The sequence below is a fragment of the Hermetia illucens genome, chromosome 6, assembly GCF_905115235.1.
Source record: "Hermetia illucens chromosome 6, iHerIll2.2.curated.20191125, whole genome shotgun sequence".
Classification (NCBI taxonomy): Eukaryota; Metazoa; Arthropoda; class Insecta; order Diptera; family Stratiomyidae; genus Hermetia; species Hermetia illucens.
In genome coordinates, this window is record NC_051854.1 from 76,191,570 (window position 1) to 76,215,623 (window position 24,054).

Sequence of the window (24,054 nt, forward strand, 5' to 3'; positions counted from 1 at the left end):
CTTAATTTGAAACCCCGGACCAAATATTCACGTCCAATGTTAATGCCAATGAAATGCTAAAGTCAGCCAGTCCGAAATATTGTTGTTTTCAGCCCCCTTTACTCAAAAAAACGAGTGGATATTGTTGCTAAAAAGCTCCAACTTTTCAAGCCGATGAGGTTACTGTAGGCTGAAAAGCGTAGAAGCAGAGGAGTTGTTGTAGATACAGATAACTGGCTTGTAGATAGTAGAAAGAGGGTATATTTGCCATTCGTGATTCGCCGAAAACAGTCACTTTTTGAAACGTGGTAGCTAGGCTCGTGGCCGATTGTCTACATAGAATCAGTCGCAACGCAAACTTTAGTGAGCCTGTTCGCTCGGGCCATAGCACTTACAATAGTCACCTAACTATTCGCCTTTTTGCCCCTTGTGGCGGCTGTTTTTGTTTAATATTGATAAGGAATTGTTCTGCGGTCGCTTCAATACTATGTACGGCCTGTTGATATAGTCACGTTAGGGCGACTTTCAAGCTCGCAGACACACTCGGGAAATGTGCGTGTGATAAGGCAGTTAATCATTTATCTGTAGATTTTCCACCACGTGTTCTTCCCGCCCGCAACTAACGAGCTACCTGAAGCTACACGCTGGAACCGATTTTTGAAAAAAAAACCCAAAATAAGAGCATACATATGATACATATGTACATATGTCGAAACGAATAAGATAAATTAGCGCCGAACATTCACTCTTTGTAATTCAACATAAGAAAAGTGCGTGCGTGAAACAATCCGTGAAATTCCCTAAGTTCCACCGTTTTGAGAGAATCTAGACACAATGTGGGATTGTCATCTTATTTTCGAAAAATGTGTTAGCTAACGCGTACTTTACTAGTGAATTTTCCGAATAGCGAATTATTTATAAAATAACACTTCGTATCTAAGTTTTAGTTAGTTCAAACTAGACCCAGTTCAATTCATCTAAAATGGCTATAGACCATCATCTTGAGGAGTTAATGGAAAAGTTGGGTAAGTTCGCTGAACGGCACAGCTTCATATATACTTTATGAATGAGGAGGCGCGACTGGAGTGTTTGCAGATATCTTGCATTTAAACATGAACCCATTTGGTATTAATGAAGTCTGATCATCTTGAGGTTTTGTTCTGAGATAAACTCAGTGGATAGGAAGTATAATCGTGAATTGCATACCACTTGCACATGTTATATGTACGGCTGACGCGGCAGGCAGACTACAAGGTTTTGGCTTTCAAGTACGTTTTTAAGGTTTTGTGTAAAACAAAACCTTATTAAAATCGATTCAATGTCTGTCTGTCTGTCACACGCATTTTTCTCCAAAACGGCTAAACCGATCCGAACGAAATTTGGTGGACAGATGGGAACTATGAAATCCCACGCATACAGTGAGTGGCATAAATTTAGGTGGAGTTTAAAGGGGGGCTCCCCATACATGCAAAGAGAGGGATTCAAAAATTTTTTTCACCGGGTATAGTTGTGTAGGGTATCAAATGAAAGGCCCCGATTTATACTTTCCGAAACTGATATTAGTTTGGGTATAAATTGCAAAGTGCGTGAGTAATGAGTCAAAATGTACGCACTTGAAGTGAGACAGGACTCATTTTCGGAAACTACCCAACCTAAAAATCCGGAAAAAATCGGAGTGGTGCGCCTAGATGAAATCTAAGCCTCAAAATATGTCGCATTCCGATATCTGCTCAAATAAACTTACTAATAGTATATTACTACTTTTTAGAAATTTACTGAAAAACCCCCCTTAGCTTCATCCTAGGACTTCCCAATTTTGTACCAGCGTAGCGGACAATATTTCGTATATATGTGCAAAATTTCATGGAAATCAGACAATTAATGCCAAAGTTATAGCAGTTCAAACTTAGCAATTTCGCGCGAGTTTACTGCTTCCAAAGCCATGCAAATCAGATGCTGACGTCATAATTACCCGGAATAATTGACATTCGCGTGGAATATTAAAATCGCATTTATGAAGAATCTATTTATCTGCAGCACTTTTTAAGATTTTGTGTAAAACACTTATGTGAAATCTAATCTTCGAAAGGTGTCCTATTCCGGTATCTGCTCAAAAAATTTACTAATAGTATATTATCAACTTTTAGAAATTGACTAAAAAAACCCCCTTAAGTTCATCCTAAGTGTACTAAATTTTGCACCGACATAGAGGACAGCTTCGTGCATATACATGCCAAGTTTCATGAAAATCCAACTATTATTGGGAAAATTATAGAAGTTCAAACTTATCAATTTCGTGCTAATTAACAGCATCCTAAGCCATACAAATAAGATGCTGACGTCATAATTAACGAGAATAATTGAAATTCGAGTGAAATATTAAAATTCCATTCAAGAAGAATCTAATTCACCCTAGCCCTTTTTTATATTTTATGTTGGCTAAATTGTTGGCATTTGCTAATAATATTAAACTCAGAGTGTGAAGCGTATGAGGTTGACTATTTCAATACAGGGCTTTCCATCAAATGATTTATTTAAATTACTTTCTAAAAAGTAGATGCCAATAGAATTTTTAACTATGTGATACGGATCTGTCAGGCTCATCGCTCCTCACATCTTCTTCTTTTTCTTCCGCCTTCAGTTCACAAGCGGGGTCGGCTCGTCGTGGTCGGTTTCGTCATTTTGTTTTATCAAATGCCTGATCAGGATGTAATCGCGAGACCTTCAAATCCCCATCCAGTGTATCATGCGACCATTGTTTTGGCCGGCTTTTTGGTTGCTTACCATTGACTTCGATGTTCTGACCAATACTGGTTGTTGAATTCTCGTTAGCATGAATTACGTGACCACACCATCGAAAACGCCTCTCTTGCAGTTTTTCCACGATCGGTGCAGACCCATATCGATCACGGATATTCTCATTTCAGACGTGATCAAAACGTTCATTGTCCTTTATAGTCAACACTCAAACTATAGAGAGCGACAGACGGACGACATTGCAGTAAATTTTAGATTTGGGACGTGCGCTGATACGTCGATCACAAAGAACACCAGTTGCGGAATGTCACTTCATCCAGGTGGCGTTAATGCTTGAAACATTTCATTACGCAGTTCTCCATTGGCTGGTAGCATTGACTCGAGATATTTAAATCGCTCAGTTCTTAGAATGGCAGTAATCTGCCCCTCCAGATTTTTAGATTGCTGAGTTCCTGCAATGGTGGTAACCTGCCCAGAACTGAGCGATTTAAATATCTCGGGTCAATGCTATAAGCCAATGGAGAACTACGTTATGCTCCTCACATAGGGAAACACAAAACCTTTTATACCTGAAGCGTCAAGCTTCCGGTTTCCCGACTTGTTATTGATATCACAATCTTTTTAACAATTTCAAACCTATCGAATTTGCGATAAAAAAGGTGAAAAGATGTAATTGAATGCGCTGCAAATACTCAAGGTTACCACACACTTAATGAAAATAATCTTATACCAGTTTTTAGGTTTGCTAGTATGTTCGCCCATGCTGGGATGCAACTATGTATATGAAGTGCACTGTTCCAGCTGAGAACACTTCCCGGTCATCCATTGGCCCGTTCAGAGTTAACCTTGCATAAGAATCGTCGTGGCTTTCGCAGTTTTATGTCAAGCGCACTCTTGGCAGTCTTTAAAATTGACCATCTTCATTTTCATCATGACTACTTGATTTTTTAAAGTTCAATACTTGCCTGTCTGCCCTCTTTTTTAAGGTTTTGTGTGAAACAAAACCTTATTAGAATCGAGACGGTGTCGGTCTGTCCGTCTGTCTGTCTGTCTATGTGTCACACCCGATTTATTCGGAAACGGCTAGACCGATTATCACGAAAATTGGTGAGAGTATGTAATCTGGTGTTCCCTGTACATGCAATAAGTGGCGCCATCTTGTGCTAAGTCTAAGGGGGGGCTCTTCATACATGTGAATGGAGGGTGCAAATTTTTTTTCACAGAATGTAGCCATGTGGGGTATCAAATGAAAGAGCTCAATTAGTACTTTCCGAAATTGGTACAATATTTGATATTGGGTGAAACATAGGGGAGTGAGGGCTCAAAATATGACCCCCAAAAAGTGTAACAGGTCTCGTTCTCAGAACCTATCCAACTGAAAAATCTGAAAAAAATCACAGTGGTGCATCTCTACGAAATCTAGGCCTCAAAATATATCCGGTTCCGATATCTGTACAAATAAGGTTAATAATAGTATATTTCCACATTTTAGAAATTTACCCGGCACCCCCCCCCCCCCTTATGTTCATCCCAGAAGTACAAAATTTGGCATGCATATAATGAAGAACATAGTGCACAGTTTGGTCAAGTTTGAAGAAAATCCAATTATTACTAACAAAGTTATAGGGGGTAAAACTTTACCATTTTTTGTGAATTTCGTGCACTCTACAACCCGCATGACGTCATCATCACGTATCATTTCGTCAATACCACAACGAAATGAGTTTTTATGGATGGTCGCAAAGAATTATTTTGTTTTAGTTTTTTAATCATTTGTATGTGAATATCAATTACTCCAACCAGACATGTGTGTATGTAGGCATATAGTATATGCGTGCTAATGAACTTTGCGGGTAGAGCCTAATTCAGATAGATATAAGAAGTAAATCGGAAATATGGGTACGATCAATTGATATACGTGCATATATGTGTACAGTATTCGGAAATAGGCAGTTTGTTTGTTTAGCGAGCGCGTATGTACGTATGTCTCGCAGTTTGGAAAAATATAAAGGATTATGTTGGATTTGTAGCTATATACGGATAGAGAAATGTGCGTTAAAATTTCTTACATAAGATGAACACAAAACCTTTATACCCGAAGCGCGAGCTTCCGGTATTCCGACTTGTTGTAGGTGGAAATCGTTAAGTGACACTGACACATATGCATGCTACTAGCATTTGGGATATTTATCCATCAAACCACCCCCTAATTCTTGACCTCATCTCCGCGGAACTAGCGAAAGTATGACGTCGGGGTGTTGACATGGCTCCAGCTACCTCTCCCTTGGCCTATTGATAACATTGACAACCGCGGCTTTTTCGCTCTTCTGCTTCTGTGAGCCTACATTAAATCCACTCTGCCATGCGGTGTATTTCAATTTTGATGTTAACTAAAAACTCCTGCTTTCATCCGTGAATCTAAGACAATGGAAGAAGACATGCTCCGAGTCCTCCGAAATACTAACGCAACTGGGACAGTGAACTGAGCCCAGTTTAAACCGATCCAGAAGTATTTCTTGTTTGGAATGGAGGAGCCCTGCATCCGCCATCCACTTGATGGCGGCCCTGGCCAATTGAAGAAAAACTACCTCGCACATTTCTGGTTCATGGGCTCCTCGTTTTGGGTTTACACCCACAGTTAATGTCTTTTTAAAAACGACTACGGTTTCTTCCAGGGCAGAGGCAACTCATCAGAGGTTGCCTTTACCTCTGCCCCAGAAGCAGTGTGACCAAATTGATTAGCAGATGTAGTTTGCTCCCTTTTATTAATTCCCAAATACGTCTTCGCCAATTATGCCCAGGGAAAAAAACCACCTTGTTTCGATGCAGATATCTATGGTATCTTCTACATCTCGTTTCTGTGCCTTCTCTGCATTCAGACCTTGATGTTGGGAGTCAACCTATTGCATCATTTTTCCACTCATTCCGATCGTCACTGTCAGTTTGTTAATGATTACTACGTTTTAATATTTTTCACGTGCCTTGCAAAGGAAGAAAATGCCGATTGGCATCACTCCAACTATCGTGTGTGCTGTATTGTCCTTAGGCGATTTTGGAGCCACCACGCACTGTTATGGAAGTCCTATTGTTACATTTTTTAGACGTTCCGTGAGACATGTAGTGCAAGTCCCCAAAACTGGTGCTACCCAGAGCAGTATGGAGCGGTATCGCGGGTTGTGGGTGCACCGTACGGCATCGATATTTGGCATCATTCTTGCCAGATTCCTGATGGCATTTGCATGTTAAAAATCCTCCTGGAAATTCAGTCCAGCATCTATCATCATTCCAAAGTATTTAATCACTGGTCTTGAAATGGTTGGTTCCCTGTTCTGATACTAGCAGTCGTTTCATTAACGCCTATGTTTTGTTTTTTACGGTTCTGCAAATAACCACGAATATTATCAGAGAATGCTCAATGCGCATCAAAAAAGGAGAGAAAATTTTAGAAGAACAGAAGAGAACGACAACACTCCTCAACCGTGCTCTTGATTGAAACAATGACCTGGCGAGGTATTTGTTCCTATTTCTTGGACGGGCTGAGCGATCAACTTCAATCACTTCTTTTCCCTTTAAACGATTGGAAAACTAGTAGGCCAGTTCCTACCAGATGTTTGTATTACTGAGCGACAAATCCACGGGGATAGTACTCGACAAACTGACACTAAACTGTGTTTTGGCGGTATTCATCGATATTGAAGGCGCTTACGAACATGCCTCTTCCGAAACAAGAAGACTTAAAGAAGACCCATGTCGTCTTCAGCGAAAATACAGTAAGTAAGTAAGGGACGAAAATTACATTCGATAACAGTTGCGACGACAAAATCCGCGAACGGACGTTGGCAGCCAGCAGAACTATTTCAGCTTACAAAAATCGATCCACTCGAAACGTTTCACCATAGGGTCAAAACTCTTACTGTACTGGACAATGATCTTGCCAGTCCTCATGCATTCCTCGGGGACTTGGATTCCTAGCAAGAAAAATTGCGAACACTTGGCCACGTTCGAGAGAAGAATGCTCCGAAAAATTTTCGGATTCCTGTATGAGGATGGACGGTTCCGTGGCCTACATAATAATGAGCCATACCGGCTTAATAGGTGGCGGTGGGCGGGTCACCTATTCCGAGATGACCCACCCCGATCTATGGTAGAAAAAAAAAAGACGAGGCAGACCCTGCCTTAGATGGAATATTGAATTGGTAGACCTCGGCACAAAACCGGGATGTCTAGAGTTACTTACTGAGATAGGCCAACACCGGGTACCGGTTGTTGCGTCGTTGCTGATGTTGATGAAATCAAATGTTCTGCCAAACGCAATAACCAAAAGGAATGAGAAAGAAGATCGATCTTGTGGTCGGAAGGAGTGAGGAAACGTTCTTTAGGGGGTGCTCACAGGGATGAGTTCTTTCTTCTTTGTTATGGATCCTGTTAATATATACCTTTCTACGGTTTCCGGAGAACGGGAAAATCAGTGTACAAGAAGTTATGTATAATCTAGCTGTTATCATTTTCAAGAAGTTAACGGATTAACATTTGACCGCAGAAGGGCAATTCTGCAAGTGCAGATAGTATGGATTGGAGATTTGGCCACAAAGTTGGTGACGTCGAGCAGGTTGGAAGCAGTGGACCTGCGCTCAACAATGTATGTTACTCTTCGACTATGAGGTGACCAAAGTGGCAGACAATCAGTCACTGATACCTGACCTTTCCAAGATTTTGGAACAGGGGGAGAGGAACAAAATGGGACGGTAATTCTCAGCAAGAGCGCCACTTTTATGAATGATGATGATGAGAGCCTCTTTCCACAGGTGAAGGAAATGATTCTCGTGGATGCTATTTTTGAAAATAATGGAGAGGAGAAGAGAGATGGGTTGACCAATTTAAAGCAAAAAGAGGTTTGGAAGGCCATCGTAACCAGGGCCGACATTCGCGTCAAGTTTACCAATGGGGTACTCGTCAAGAAGAGGGTTATGGAGGGGAATGGTAGGAGAAAGCGGGCAGCTTGCAACCACACCACACAGTGAGTTTTTTGTGGGCTTCATTGGTGAACCAGACAGGGCGAGACCGCAGGGACTGCGGGATTTCAGCCTAAAAATTGCTTCCGTGGTGAACAGACGTGTTTGATAAAATTCAAAGTAAGTTTCGTGTTTGCATGTTTACTATATTCATCCTTTTCGCTCTTATAAATTTACAACAAGAGATATACGGGTCCTTTACCTGTTTATGTTTATAAAAAGACAAAATGCATCTCCAGCGGCGAAAAAAAATAATCAGGTTTTGGGACCACAGTGCAATGATGGTTTGCCAATTTCCGAGAAGCAATTGTGGCTTGAAGGTAGCAGTGTTGATTACGATGAACTGCGAGCATAAGTTGAGCGGAACACATTGACAATTTTACAGTGCCTTACGATGTATCGAAACCGACCATTAACCGACTTCTCAAGCAATTTGAAAAAGTGAAAAAACTCAATCGATGGTTTCCACATGAATTAACCGAAAGAAACAAAATGATCAGAATTGAGACAGCCTCTCCATTGCTGATGTGACATAAGAAGGAACCGTTTTTGAAGAGAATTGTGAATTGTGATGAAAAATGGATTCTGTATGATAATTGGAAACATTCAGGACAGTGGTTGGATCACGGAGAAGTTCCCAGGCAGCAAGGAAAAGTGGAACTGCACCATAAGAAGATTATGGTAAATGTTTGGTGGCCTTTTAAAGGCGTCGTTTACTATTCTTTCCTGAATCCTGGCAAAACGATAACTGTGGGGTCCTATTATGCGTGTGTGAAGAAATGCGCATGAAATTGCGTTTATAGCAGCATAGTGAACAGGCACGGACCGATTCTGTTACACGATAACGCACGACCGCTTGTATCCCGTTTGACCGTGCAAAAACTCAAGGAGTCACAATATGAAGTTTTGGCTCACTCCCAATATTCTCCAGACCTGTCAACAACAGACTATCATCGCTTACGGAGTCTGGGAAACTATTTACACGAAAAGCGCTACTCCAACCAAAACGCTGTAATTGTGTCCTTTGAAGAATTTTTGGAGTAAAAAGATACAGGTTTTTTTAAAACGGATTTTTTTTGATTTGCCAACACGTTGGCAACGGAACATAGATATTAAAGGCGAATATTTTGAGGACCACCATTTAACCATTTAAAATCCAACATTTGGTATGAAGCTACCAATACTTCTTCTATTCTTGCACATCATGAAGTTGTGACAATTGGTGGTAATGAAAGTGAAGCGAGATCTCTTTAAAAATTTCGATGACAACAAGGAAAAGTGGGTTGGAGTGAACAGGAGATATATACGTAATATGGCCCTTAGGTTAGGAGGTCAGAACGCTTCGTATTGAGTTGAGTGACTCGCTGAGACTAGTGGAGAATTTCCAGATTGATTGGCACCGAAGCCAAGGTAATTTTGCTTTGCTTCGAATTTTACGAGGAGTTAATGACGATAGGTGCAATAGGGAGAAGTTAAGTGTCAATCTTAAGAAAACTGACAAAACTGGCGATGGTTAAGGGGGTAGAGCATCAGCCTCCCAATTTCGCTGCTGTGGGTTCGAATCCCAGTCTTCATGGGTGTCTGTGTTCGTCTTGTGTTTGTCTCGCTATTGTGAGCTCATCACATGCGCAGCGTTAATCTGACTATACTATACTCTAATACTCCACCAAGGAGTGAACAAAAAACACTGAGTGTCAATCTCAAGAAAACTAACAAACTAGCCTTGTAGGTAAAGTGACCGCTAAAATCAGGTTTTATTACGCTACTAAATTATTTTTCCATCATTATTGTAAAACCTGTATCTTAGTGTTAACTTTGTGGGTAAATCACAGAGACGCTATTTGCATCTTTTATCATTCCAATAAAAATGTTCAAAATGTCAACAATCGAAACCAGTTGACCACAAACCAGCGAGCATTGTCATTGGCAGTTACCCTCTCAAGCTGACGGCTAAGGTTGTATAAAATTTGCAGTTAACTGTGAAGGGAGTTTATCCACTGTTCCTCACTGACGCTGCTATTTTCACTCGTCAGCTGAAAGCAAGGACCACTAAAAAACAAAAAAAACTTAAGGATGTCCTCCGGCAAATTCGGTTTGATGAGAAATTGAAAGTAAAGATAACTTTCAGAGGATCTTGCCCGCCGCCCTATCAGTTGTCAAATCTGCAGGCAGGTAATGTGTTTTCATATAGCTGTTTGAATTACCCAACAAAAGATGAATTGCAAAAGCAAGAGGCTAGCAAGCTTGAGATTGCAGTCAGTCTGTATGGCATATAGAGACCATCAACTTAACGCGAATTTTGACCAGCAGGGCCTTTTGTGAAAGCACTGTGTAAGTCACGCAATATGCGTCTAGTGTCCAAAAGCCAAAACAAAAATAAACCCGAAAAGCAATGATCCCCGATTTTGGCTTTAGTTCCCATGAAGTTATATTCGTACACTCAGACCAGCAAATCTATTCAAGATTACGGCGGTCTGCACGGGGCAGTCACTAGGCTCGGCCTACCCTACAACTCGCATTGCCGAAGCTGCGGAGAAGGAAGGGAAACCCTGATGCACTTTCTCTGCGATTGCCCAGCACTAGCTAGAGTCAGGTTGCGGACACTGGGTAAACCATTCTTTGGGGACCTCAGAGAGATTTCTAGCCGCATGGTCGGAGAGCTGCTTTCCTTCGTGAATGCTACGGGCTGGCTCTGAAGATCCGAGCCGGCTGGACTCTGCTTCCCTGCTCCCATAACAACAGTCACGGTCTTAGGAGTTTGTAGCATCAAAACGGCGCACCAAAGCGCTAATTGGGCTCCTCCCTACACTCAGACCTTATTTGGTTTTGCCTTATCCCTGGTTTTCCTAGGTTTTCTTGGGGTTGGTCCAAAAAATATGCCCAAAAAATGGTCCAGATCGCATGTTTCAATATAATAACTATTTATGAGATTTTGCTTGAAATTGAGAGCTCTAGATCAGATAAAAGCTATCTTATGTAAGCAATGAAACGCAGGAGCCCTCTAAAAATTAAAGGTGTCAAATTCAAGTATAATTATTTAAGCTCCGATTGTTATTATATTAATAGCCAGCAAGGACACTTACAGCCGTTCAACTGGAAGTTATTTTGTCTCAATTACTCGCAGTAGATTACCGTCATTGATTACGACTTGATAGCTACTACATTGATTTATAAGCGAAATCAATAGGAATTAAACCTGCTACATTCCGATTAGTAGGGCTTTGTTGCATTTACCTACGCATTCTAGTTAGATAATTTCCAAGCGTGATATAAATTCGAGGGGAAAGAAACCACTTTTGACCCAATTCAGTATGCAATGAATGCCCCTTTGAATTACTCATTTGTAATTAAAACGTCGACCAGCCGAAGTTGCCCATTTCATCGAAAAGTGGATGAACTGTGTAACCTTGTTCGAGTAGATCATGGGAAGATAGAGTGTAAGCAACATGTGTTACGAGTAACTGGTCTCTTGTGCTAAATCTTTAATAAAGCGATACGTCCTCCGTCCTAACTGCATTTATAGAATTCGCTGTAGTTAGTGTTAGAGGTGAGCTCGATAGATCTACTTAAATATTCATAGATGTGTGCCGATGCAAATTAGATAGTATTTCCCATAGTTGCCGTTCCGTGGACTAAACCAAACCAAGAAACTTACGCAAAGCCAAATGAATTCAAGATGACTCCTATATCTGGAAATTGCTAGTCTGTTTTTGCAGTCCGCCGTGCTTGTGAGTTCCACTAACAGATAGTTGTTGATAGTTGCTGGTTAGCAAGAATATATTCCTTGTGGGGTTTATGGCTTTAATAGTTGATAAGAAGCCGTTGCCAACAAAGAGACCTATTGAACATACATCCATAAAAATTCCACAAATATTCACTGTGTCATTGAGTGCTTAAATTTTAGCTTATCTCAACAACATTCAAACAAAACCCATATAAGATTCATCTAATTTTTGAAATAATGGGCTGATAAGTTACTCTTTGTAGGAATGAAATTTTGCTGATTATTCGGACGATTCTGTTGTGACCAAGTGCGCAGTGATAGAACTTCACGTGAGGATCAGAAATTAAATTTATAGATTAAGATCTCAATGCCTTCAGCGTAGGCAGATCTATCTCTGATTATGCAATGAATTGAATAATGTCGACTACGAGGGAGAAAAATTGGGGGACTATTGAACGTTCAGGTTCGTTTGCCCGTTTTTCACCCATTGACTCTCTTTTCCCCTCCGTAACGGCTCATAGAACAGACAGCTTATAAACGGCCCTTAAAATCGAAGGACAATTTTCAAAGGCGTCCTCCTCCAATTCATTATCAGGAACCGGGATTGTAATCAAAACCATCATTTAAACAAGCCGGAATACCGGAACTGTCCATTTCGGATATAAAGGTTTTGTGTTCATCTTGCGTGTAAAATTTCCGACGCACGTTTTCCCCCTTGTACATATGATGACGTCAAACACGTCTTGAAGTGCGATAAATTTACGCGAAACGGGGGTTTTCGGGTAAATTTCTGTTATTAACTTTATTTAAGCAGATATCGAAGTGGCATGTATTTTGAGGCTTAGAATTCATTCATCAAGCCCTTTTATTTGATACCCCACATGACCATATTCTGTGAAAAAAAATTTCATATCCACCTTCTGCATGTATGTACCCGGTAAAGAGATCCACAGACCACACTATTACTAAATTTCGTGCAAATTTGTTAAGCCGTTTACGGGTAAATCGGGTGTCATAGAGGAACAGACAGGCGGCACAAACTGTAAAAACCTGCAATGTGGGGAATACACCAAGATTCGTCACCACTACCAGGCAGGAGGTACTAGATATAACTGTAGGGAACACTGTGATGAACAGGCCGGTCAAAAATTGGTGGGTGTCGTATGAGCTCTCTATGTCGGACACAGAATAGCCAGAATGAATATTAAGGGCAACTCGGAAGTAGAAAGAGAACAAATCGAGACTCTTATATGAAACACCTGAGCAACAACATGGGTCATCTTCAGGTGGGCGGTGACATCAATACTGGAAACAGTGGTGGAAGATCCCAACAAAGTTGTCATTGATTCATATGAGGCCAGCTGTCCGACTAAACCAGTCACGTCATCAAGGGATGTACCCTTGAGGAACAGAAACGTAGCCGGGATAAGAATTGAGGTCAGAAACCTCTTTAACTGGACGAAGCAAACCGAGGACTCGTCGAGGTACAAAAGTATACTGATGACGTATAGCAACGCCACCCGGTAAACAAAACGGAACAGCTTCAGTGTATGCAAAGCATCCAGCGTATGCAGAGCTATAGCCAAAGATAGGGCGAAATCTTCTCCTTGTATGAAGATGGAAGATGGGACATTTTCCGCTAATGAGAAGGGCATTTGCTTCTCAGAACTTATTTCCCGGGACGGCGGAACACAATAACACCTTGCCTGCCATACCAACAACACCCAGAAAGGGAAAAAAGGAAATTTCGAAAACTATCAAAACAGGTATGCTCCGAAGCTAGAGTAAGATCGGCAGTTCGAACTTTTAAACCATTGAAATCAGCCGGAGTAGATGACATTTTCCCAGCACTACTATCTTAAGATTTTCTCTGATGGTGGTAAGTGGCAGCATAGCCTTGGGATGCATATTAAGGACATGAGGGTAGTAAAAGTATTTTTTATTCCGAAACCGAGTAAGAGTGACGATGGCGGAGAAATTTGTCGAAAGGTTAGCTTATGAAAAAAAAAATCATTATCTTTGGTCTTAGTTCGAGTTATTACCATTTTTCGAGCCCCAACTTTATAATCAATTAACAATATTGACATATCCTATCTTTGTTAATAATGGTAGGATTTTTACCAAACTTTCCACTGTCGTGCGCTATATGGTGCCCTACATTTCTACTGTTTTGCACAAATCCTTGAAAGTGAATTACCGATTCAGCGTTTCTGGCTCCTTGGTAGTACTATCTTTGCAAGAGAATAAAGTAAATAATGCAGATTATTGGGTATTAATATTTCAACGTCTTATTCATGAAACCACTGATACCAATGTTTCCAATTCAGGAAACTATACTACTGGTCCTTCCAAGCTCCACGTAAAAGGAAATCGGATCTATGACATAAATTAAAATATTCTAAATTAAAATTACACTGGTCATGCTAATTCAAATGCTTTTACGTGTCATATCTTCATATCTACGTGTCTGTTTACATACACACAGTCAATAGACACGTTATCCAATTATATAATTTTAACTAACAATTCAAATTTGTTGGCCAAATAATGGAAAAGAATCTATTGCTTCCCATTTGTATTTAAGGCTACAAACGTATGAAGAATAAGATATCTTCGAAGATACAAATAGATGTTTTTGTTTATAGTTGATCTTGTTTATGGAGAATTCAAAAGAATACAATTTTTATGTATTGTTCTTCTTGAATGTTTATTTTTCATTTATTCTATTATAAAAAGACAGATTAGCCGTAAATTCGGTATTTGCTTTGTCTTGCCTCGTCCTAATGGTGTAATGTTTGTTTTCGATCACTTTAATGGCTGTTTTAATTCTTTTTGAGAAGCATTTAAATCATTGTGTATCAATGAATGTACCATTTTCTCCCCAAAACAATGCTTGCCGATTATTCACGATAGAATATTTTAGAGGGATTCATAGAAAAGTGCTGAATTTAGGTTTCAAACAAACAAGGTGGAAAAGTACATAGTCTTACCTTTAGCAACAATGCAAATAAGTTGTCCATCTATTCCTGGAGGAACGACAGAGCTTCAATAATTGTAATGAAATGGGGATCAGGGATTCCATTTGAGGAATTGGATTCCAAAATATTTTAACATTACTTCAATCAATCAACCTCTCCGCTTCTAATAGAAACCTTTAATTGACAAAACCTCAAACTTATAGCGACACTTACATTTATCAGCATAATACATCATAACTCCGTTACAACGGATAACTTCAATAAATTATTTGAAAGGAGCTTCCTAATAGACCCATTAATCTCTAAGAAGCTTACTAAAATGTCAATAACTTGTAAGACAATAATCAAAATATTTCGTGTTTATTCTGCAATTCGAACGCATGGAATGGAAATCTCGCTTCTGATCTCCTCTGATATCGGTCGGGCAGACTTCATCCATGAAAATATTTGGTCCATTTTAGCAACCCTATGACAGCACCTGCGGCCGGCATTCCATCAGGTCATCACGGTGTCATACGAAACAAAGCATTAAAAATACAGTTTCATAACACTACATGCCCAAATGCTTCTCTATCGCTGAAATCTATCCGTTGGGCCAAATGCATTTGGTTGCACGATGGCATGGGCATGTATATAGCGTTGTGATGCTAACTACCAGAAAGAGGGGCCATTGATCATTTCTGGTTTAAAATGTATATAATGTGGGGCGGGGGGGAGAGAGAGTATGTAGTTAATTTGATTATTTGAAATGAATCTTATATAGACGTTAATTTTTAATATTATGAAGTGGGGAGATAGGGTAGTGATTATAGCGAAAAAAGCAAACATAATAGGAAAAGGTAAATGTTGCGTACAATTACATGAACTTCTTCATAAACCCGGCATTAAAGAGTGAAGAAACACAGAAACACACACATAGCACAAGACTCATTATCACTGCAATGAGTAGGGGACTTTCATCATTATTGTCATTTCTTAATTTAAGGCTTAGACGTTGCCACTTCCAAATTTTCATCGATGTACCGACGGAAACACGTTCGATTGTACTCATTTAATTTAATCGGTTATTATACTTCTCCCGTCTTGTTTCCAGTGAGATAATTCCTATAATGCTGCAGTCAATAGTTTAGTAATGGTGGAGGACCTCTATGGTTACTGTAGGAGGCTCTGGAGTTCTTTATCTAACTTGCAAGCAATAGTCCTATTCGAAATTTTTTAGTGGTTGCAATATACATGGCTTCAAATTGTTCATCCCCGCAAGCTTCCCAAGCTGGGATTCAATACCAAACTTGACGAATGTAATTCGCAAGCAGAAGTCCAGTATTTCTCCTCTTCTTTTTCTTCAGCCTTTGTCCCGTTCACAAGCGGGGTCGGCTCGAAGTCAAGTACTTCTCCTATCACATTGATTTACAAGGAATTTGGTCATGAGAGATTACCTCAATCCGTAAAAATTTCAGAATTCAGATTGCATGTACATCATCTATGGCGCGGCAGTCTAAATCGAACAATGGCCTACAGAATACATTGTTTCCAAAAATGTCGGTGTACTCAGCACGTCCTTTAATTTTCAAATCCTAACAGCAACCTGATATAGTCTTCCTATCTTTTTCGTGGTTTTTCTTGTAATCGGATGCTTCGAGCTTCATCCTTCAGTGCACGCTTGGAAATTCTTGCGTCGTCCATACGCTTGACATAGCTTGCCCACTTCAGTTTACGAAGACTAACTAAAATGGATACATCTCCATCGGTAAAGATTTCATACATCTCTTTGTGTCTGATGCTCCAAGCTAATCCGTTCCGTATCGGTCCAAGTATGTGTCTCAGAACTTGATCCTAAAAGGTAAATTCAGATGCTTTTGTCATAGTCCAATTTCCACAGCCAAGTAGTCAGAACATTCCTGTATATGTGGAACTTGTATCTTCCTTGATTTCAAAATCGGGAAGACTGAGTAGAAACTGCTTGCCAGACAGGCTATCACACGGGGGGGGGGGGGGTATCAAATGAAGAGTTTCAATTGGTACTCTTCATAACTGGGTTCTGACATTTGATGCAAAAGTGGAGAGTGATGGGGTTTGAAAGCGATAATGAGACATTCTGAGCAGCTACCGAAAAATTTGAAAAAAAAATAACGAACAACCTCCATACCGCCATATGCTCAAAAAAGGTTAAGCAATCTACTATTGCTCTATTTTAAAAAGTTGAATACATACCTTGCTTAAGTTCATTCAGAATCATATAGTAACGTAGGTTTTATTATAGCGCTTGATGTTGCTAAATTTGCCACAAATCGCACTATTACTAACAAAGTTATAATTGTACGAAACTGTCGCTTTTATGCATATTCTGCCATCTAAGACTTTGAATGTTAGTATTACATTAAAGTGAATAATCTGATATAATATATACATTTACATTATGAGCTAAGTACAAACAACAACAACAAATGTCCACCCAACTATTCTTATATAAGAAATACGTAAAACCTTTCATACGTCAAGCTCTGAGCTTCTGGTTTCTCGACTTTTTGATACACTTTGCCAAGAGGCGACGATATTGTGTCCTTTTTAAATAGTCGTTGAGTCGCAGTTTGCCCCAAGAAAAATTCTGACGCCCAACATGCGGTGGGAGTCTTTTTTTTTCAGTTACGACATATTTTATTTGGTTCAAGGTGCAACAGTCCGGCGAGGACTACGTTCTTTTGTGAATGCCTCGATGTGGGGAGCATGTCGAGCTTATAACCAAATTTTTTCTGCTAAAAAAGTCAACTAACTACTAACCTTTGCCGCCATGCCGTTCGGGTGGAATGCATCGTATGCCTGCTTTAAGACACTGTAAAATTCGTCCTTGGTCGCTTCATCCTTGATCTCAGTTGGCGCAATTAATAAGCCACACATTGAAGAATTTAAGCTTCAGATGAATCGCATATAGGTTTGAAGTTTATAATGAGATGTTTGAAAGAGTTACGGGGAAAGAACACCAATCCAAACCTTCTGCTCCCCAAGTCTTTTCCACTTGTAAGGACAATGTGCGATTATATGTCGTTTAGTGAGCACTAAAGCAATTTCGGTTCTTTGGTCGCCAGGATGTTGATGTTATATTCAGAAAGATCCTGAAAAATTCTCTTAACGCACCTATTCTGATGAGCGTACGAATTTTGCAGGATCCAAGAGAATAATGTATTTTTTTCGAGGTCGTTGCCGTTCTCCCGGTCTTACCTGTTTCTAGTTTCCAAATTTTGAGGTTCGTCACGGGAAGTTGGCTTTCGCCAGCCCACAGTCCAGGGGGCCTTAGGCTACCCTAATTTGTTCCCATCACTAGAGTTTAATCTACGGGAATATTGTCACGCAATCTCCGATCAGAATCAACAACACCATCGCGTTGAGACTATAGTAGAATATAGAGGGTGGTTATATACTTTATTCGTGTAGATTCTTAGCGGTCGGTTGGATAGCCGCATCGTTTTTCAATCAATCACCAGCCACCTGAACAGTTCAAACTGTCTATCTTCGACATTGTGTATACCTTCCCTCACCCTGGCAGGCGGATCGATAAGAAATTGATCTAAAATCATAGTTGAATCGTTACACATTTTGAAAAGATGCAATTTTGTTGTGGTGGTAAAAGACAGATACATAGATAGATCAAACACCATTCTGTTCCAGAATATCGCTGCTGACTAAGCCGGCAGTGTTTTCTCTAGCATCTGGTTCCAGGCTTTGTCACACCAGTACACTTGACAATTGGGAGCATGAAATCCTTTAACATATCCATATGAAGACTCTTACACAATCCTAGAACAAATTACCGACCATATCTCTACAAGTTGGAAATACATGCTAAAGATGCCAATTTTAGCGTTGATCGCGTCAAATCACTGAGGCCCCAAATGGCATATCCTCTTCCAAAGGCATAACTCGAAAAAAACTACTTTAAATAACTCCGCAAAGCTCAATCACTTTACTTTTTACCTAATCTAATGATATGATCTTGGTGGCAGTGGAATTTTTCTATTCTGATATCTCCATAAGAGTTCTTTTTATCTATTTCTATTCTTGCGTTAATCATTTCAGACACTTTTAATTATCCATCTAATCATATGTTATCAAAAAATATTTAATCTACTTTCTTTCTTCAACACCATAAAGCATTTGGTGATTTGTTTTCCTTCTGTCACGTTTATTGTGCGTACTTAGGGGTTCCGATAAGCTTCCGGGGGTTCTTTTGAGCACTCTCTTTGTGGTAACTCAGTAAAGAATAGCAAGATGAAACAAAAGTATCTGGATGTGGCTGGATAAATCGGTTCTGGGTACTATCTAAAGTTGATGGTTGCTGAAAACTTTTGTTTGTCAACGACTCCACCATTATTTTCTGAGGCGTATGACGCGCTTGTTGTAAAGTCTGCATTTTTGTTTTTACAGTCATATCATCATGTGACACATTAATCTTGCTAAGAAACTTCACCTTCTTGATTATGGATACCTCCTTAATGAATATATTATTTAATCTATTCATCTAATTTGATTCATCCCCCTTAGTTGGAATAACGTGAGGTTGATATTGAGTGCAGACTCAAGTTGAAAACAAGTCGGAAACCGGAAGCTTGGCGCTTCAGGTATGAAAGATTGCGTTAACTTTTTGTGTAAACATATTTGGCGACACGACGGTTCTCCTTTTCTTTTTCTTCAGCCTTTGTCCCATTCACAAGCGGGGTCGGTTGGTCGTGATCGGATGCAATCTCGAAGCTTTTTACCCATCCCCATGTTCAGACCAATCTTGGCAAGTGAATTGTTGGCGAGCGTTCTCTTGCAGTACGTATTATGTCAGTCAGTCTTGGTTTGATGAGTTTCTCAAGCAGCTTCCATGCCGTGTCCAACATATTGAGAGGGCCGTACGCTAAGGACGCTTCCGGGTCACCTTTACTCTGGCTTACCATCACAAGCCTCGTAACCAGCGGGAGGGAAAAACATCCGCTGTCAAACATGGGTTGAATGCACAGAGTAGCAAGTCCGGCTTATATTTGGATACAACTTTCAACACTTCGCTGGGAATACCACCCGGTCTTGATGGTTTTTTTGTTCTCCATGAACAAGACCGTCTCCTCTAGTTTTTTACAGTGAAGAGTGGGCATTCCTCAGTACTCATTTCCTCATCGACAACGTTAGTTCGGATGGACACGGAAAACCGTTTTCACGATTTCTTCTATTTGCGCTTTTTTCACGGAGCAGAGCGATCGATGGGTACCGGGTTTCTTGGCAACCAGCTTATTTATAACCGAGATCCCATGATAGGTTAGCTCCTGCCCCCAGTTTGCTTTCTGACTGTTGATTCCGTGACGGGGTTCCTTTCTCCTTCTCTTATATTTTGCCGATCTAAGGGTCGCTTCATCTTGACCTCTTGAAAGTTGAGCAATCCGCAGAAGTCTGAGGCAGTTCCTTCGTCGGTTTGCAATTTCAGCCGTCTACCAGTAGCCAGGAAATCTATATATCGACATACCACAATGGTGAGCTTCTATCTCGATACTACTCGCTAAGAAGCAATAAGAAGCTCTTCTTTCTTGCACCATCTTCGTGGTCTGCCTTGCCCTTTGCAAGCCTCTGCTATATGTCCGTGGCCCCGTGCTTAAAACAAGGGGCTGGAACTGCTTTTCGTCTTATTCTGCAAATGATCTACCCGATCTTTATTTTCTCGCAACGTGGAAGCTGACAATGACAATGGCTATTTTTTTCCCTCTGGAATTGACAGACGTAACTCCGACCATGAGGTTGCTCTCATCTGGGTAATCCCTTTTTATTGCTTCTTCCACCATCCAATTCAATGAGACAATCCAAAATCCTTATTCTAATGGAGAAACCATTGCTTTCGTGCCTATGATGCTCTGGACTGTCTCATAGAACATACTCTTCCTCTCGTTCTTCGACCCAAACTCGACAAGTATGTCGCCGGTTCGAATCCGCCTGATAGATTTAACATCTACCCCAGCGTCTTATGGTTTGGCGTTGTTGCGGACTTCTGGAAGAACTTTCACGAAAGAGCTCCGTTCGTTCGACTTGGTGAGAATGGCTTCTGATCGCTAATTGTCCCTTCTTTGACACTGATGTTGTCGTCGTAATCGACTTTGATTTTGCTACAATGCCACTGCCATCGCTACTCAACTTACATTGGTGTTGCTGAATTTTCTCCTTTATTTGACGCTCTTGATCCGTTTGGTTACCACCTCGCATAATTCTTTTGTCTGCGTCATCGTCGGCACGCTGTTTTCCTCTCGTTTCCTATTGTCAATTGTTTGTTCCCTCACTGGCGGGCTGAGGGCACGGCAACTAGGGAGGTTTTTTCCTTAGCTCCTCTTCAGCTGTCTTCCAGCAGTTTTGCTATTGTGCAATAAATTCCAGCAGTTCTTCCATTTCCATTATGCCATTTTTGACATCGATGGAGATGTTTCGCTGGAGAGTCACCCCACACTTCTTGAGTAGCGTTTCTTCCTACTCTTGTCTTTCGGGTGAGGTCCATCCTCTCCGGTGAGATGACTTGCGTTTCCGCTTGAGTGAGGGGCTCGTCAACCCTTTGCCAAATTATAAATCCGTCTCATGCCGGGGCGTGGTCATTGTCGCTGCTCACGTTAGTTCACCACTAGGTTGACTAGTGGTTATCCAGGGCTACCAACTGGGAGGTGTGAATCGGCTTGGTTCGAAAATAACAAGGATCGTTGCCACCCAGCAACTTTGCCCTGTCTGTCCGAGCCCGTTTGGCTCCAACAATACTTCCTCTGCCGAGTAATGATACATACATACACGGGTTAGGTGGCCCTTGTGGACACTTACCATCATGATGTACGCCATTTGAATGAACCACATGCGTCAGTGAGGTTATTTCGTCCCTCAACGCCTGTCGAGCTATAAAGAGGAGACGTACTTAAGCTTTCAGGTTATATATAGTATTACGCCGACCAGATTAACACATTTAATCCCGCTCGTTCAAATTTTGGTTAGTCTGTAGATATTCATTACGACAAACGGACGATATGGGTGAAGTCTAACAGTAGATGTTCTGTTTAAATCAAAAGTTGCTTTTCCAATGCTAGACTGTCTCTACCCCTGAAACAGTATAACCGAATGACTATTAAAATTTTATTATATCGCTTGATTGGCATTTTCAACGTAAATGCCTTAACTGATAAGTCTTACGTACTTTTTCTTATGTTACCCTAAAAGTCTCATGTAGACCTCCATGATGGTATCTGAAGAGTAATTGAGATTGTTTGTTGCTGATAAAACACTTCAAAAGTTGTGCCGGTGCCGAAAACTGTACCGTGTTTAGAGATTTCTATGTTCAATTATTCCTCAATTTTATCTGAACATTGCCGATTAGATTTGATGATTATTTAATCTCCCATCATATTTGCAACATTGACACAAATTCAATAAAAATAATGTCAAGTGAGCATATTCAATTCTATTTGGGGCAGTTAAAAGTCCACAGCGAAATTTCCATTTTGTTAGTTAGTAACAGAGAAAGGACGTTACTGCGTATCTTTTAGTTAATTAGTTCACAGTGGAAAAACCTTAGATTTCAATGAGATAAATATGAAGTGTGCTCAAAATGTCAGACATATTGCTTACGTAAGATCGAAAAAAAAATCATTTTTGCTATAATAATTACCTAATTACCCACTACTTATGAACGAAATTTTCCTAGATATCATTTATATTGTAATAGTAAGTGTGCGCGGACCTCAATTGATACCCGGTTGGAGTTTTCATCTGCGGTATACATTTGCCTGTTTATTGCTGACTACTCAATCCTCTTGCTAGTTTCCTAGTTGTTGTAGTACACTTGTTTTTTCATGTGGTGCACAACCTACTTATTATACATTTCTCTTGCTAGTTTAGGACATGCTTTGCTATGGTTGCCACTGAACTTCATGCAGTGTACACAACTCAACATCAACTCCCTTTTAAAGTTTTGTGGAAAACCAAATCGATTCAACGTCTGTCTGTTGGGTCGTCTGTCTGTTGGTTCGTCTGTCTAACTGTCTTTCTTTTTTCCCAGGAGTGGAAATCTTCAAAAGAAACTGGTGCACACGTTCCAGCATGTAGAATTTTCACCCAATAAAACAACCCCCTAACTCCTGGCCGCTTCTTCGCAAAACAACAAAGTATTACGTCACGGGGTGGACATGGCTTCTCCATTTGCCCATCGATTGCATTCGCAACCACGCCTCTCTCGCGTCCTCTGCTTCTCTCAAGCTGCACTTAGTCCGCCCCACTATGTTGTTAACTACATTCCAGTTCCCCTGACACGCAAATATTTTGCCAAATAGCCTTTCTGGTGCCACTGTTCGTGTCAATGCCTTCGCTAGACTCATCCTCTGCAAATCTAGAACAATAGAAGAAATCATGCTACGGGTCCTCCGGAATATTGTCGCAGCTGTCCAGTTTAAACCTATAGAGATATTTATGGTATCCGCCATGTTCCGTAAGAAACTTCGTGAAATCATAGTTTATCTCATCATGCGTTCTCTGCATCTACATCTTGATGCTGGGAATCAGACTATATGTATATAACATTGGGCGCCTTAGTGCAATCTGTGGGTCTATCGTCCCTTTTCTCATCATTCCCACTGTTTTTTCCACCTGCCTAATAATTCCTCCCCTTCGGCGTTCTTCACGTGCCGATCAGAAGAAGAAACAGGTCCATCATAGATGGGCGCCATCCCGTCGGCCAAAATGTTGATCAACATCATTCCAGTTGCCGCGTAGGCCGCTTGGTCTAGAATGGAACTAAGACCAAAGTACACTCTTGAGGCGGTCTTTCTATTAACCGTGCTCATCTTTTGAGCACTGCATTTAATATACAGTGGAGTTTCTCAAAATAGCGCTGCATATAGTATGGCGGGCCGTCAACAGTTGACATCATCCTTGCCATGGCCATGCTAACATTGGACACCTTAGCGCAAACATATTGTAAATACTGCCTGAAATTCAGCCTCGCTTCTATTATTAGTCTAAAGTATTTGATTGTTGGTTTCAGCTTTTCATCCCTTCTTTATAGCGGTGATTACTTCGGATGAATATAATTCCTCGCCCGTGAGATTTTTCCAACCATAACCACCGCTATGTCATCGGTGTGTGATCTCGTTAGCAAGAGGGATGCTAATGACATCGTTATACATGATGTTCTACAATAGCGACCCTAGTGCAGAGACTTGTCGAACTTGTCGCGGAGATAATGTATTCTATGGGTCCATTGTCTTTGTCATACCAGCTGTCGACAATCGCAGTTAAATAACTGGGTACACCAATCGTCACCAGAAACCTCTTTATAAGGTTCCAACTGCCCCAGTTGACTGCATTTTGCACATCAAGGGTGTGCAATATTGCTAGCGCCACTGCTTGCGTGCATTGCATTTTCAGCTAAGCCAGTAACCAGTTTGATCACGTCGACAGTTGATCTAGCCGCACGGAAGTCGAATTGTCGGTCTGATAAACCTCCCAGACTCTCTACAGCTGGGAGCAATCTATCATAGATTATTCGCTCCACCATTTGCCCCATAGTGTCCAATAGAAAATGGTTCACTAGGATGCTTACCAAGTTTAAGCAACAACA

General features: G+C 40.7%; 1 protein-coding gene across 1 annotated transcript in view; it reads left to right on the forward strand.

The window, feature by feature from the left end:
• Positions 1-222: 222 nt before the first annotated feature.
• Positions 223-24,054, forward strand: part of LOC119659281 (organic cation transporter protein) — a 46,572-nt gene continuing 22,740 nt past the window's right edge. The window contains exon 1 of the mRNA XM_038067289.1: positions 223-1,004. Coding sequence (XP_037923217.1) covers positions 962-1,004 — 43 coding nt within the window. The 5' untranslated portion in view covers positions 223-961. The remainder of the gene's footprint in view (positions 1,005-24,054) is intronic.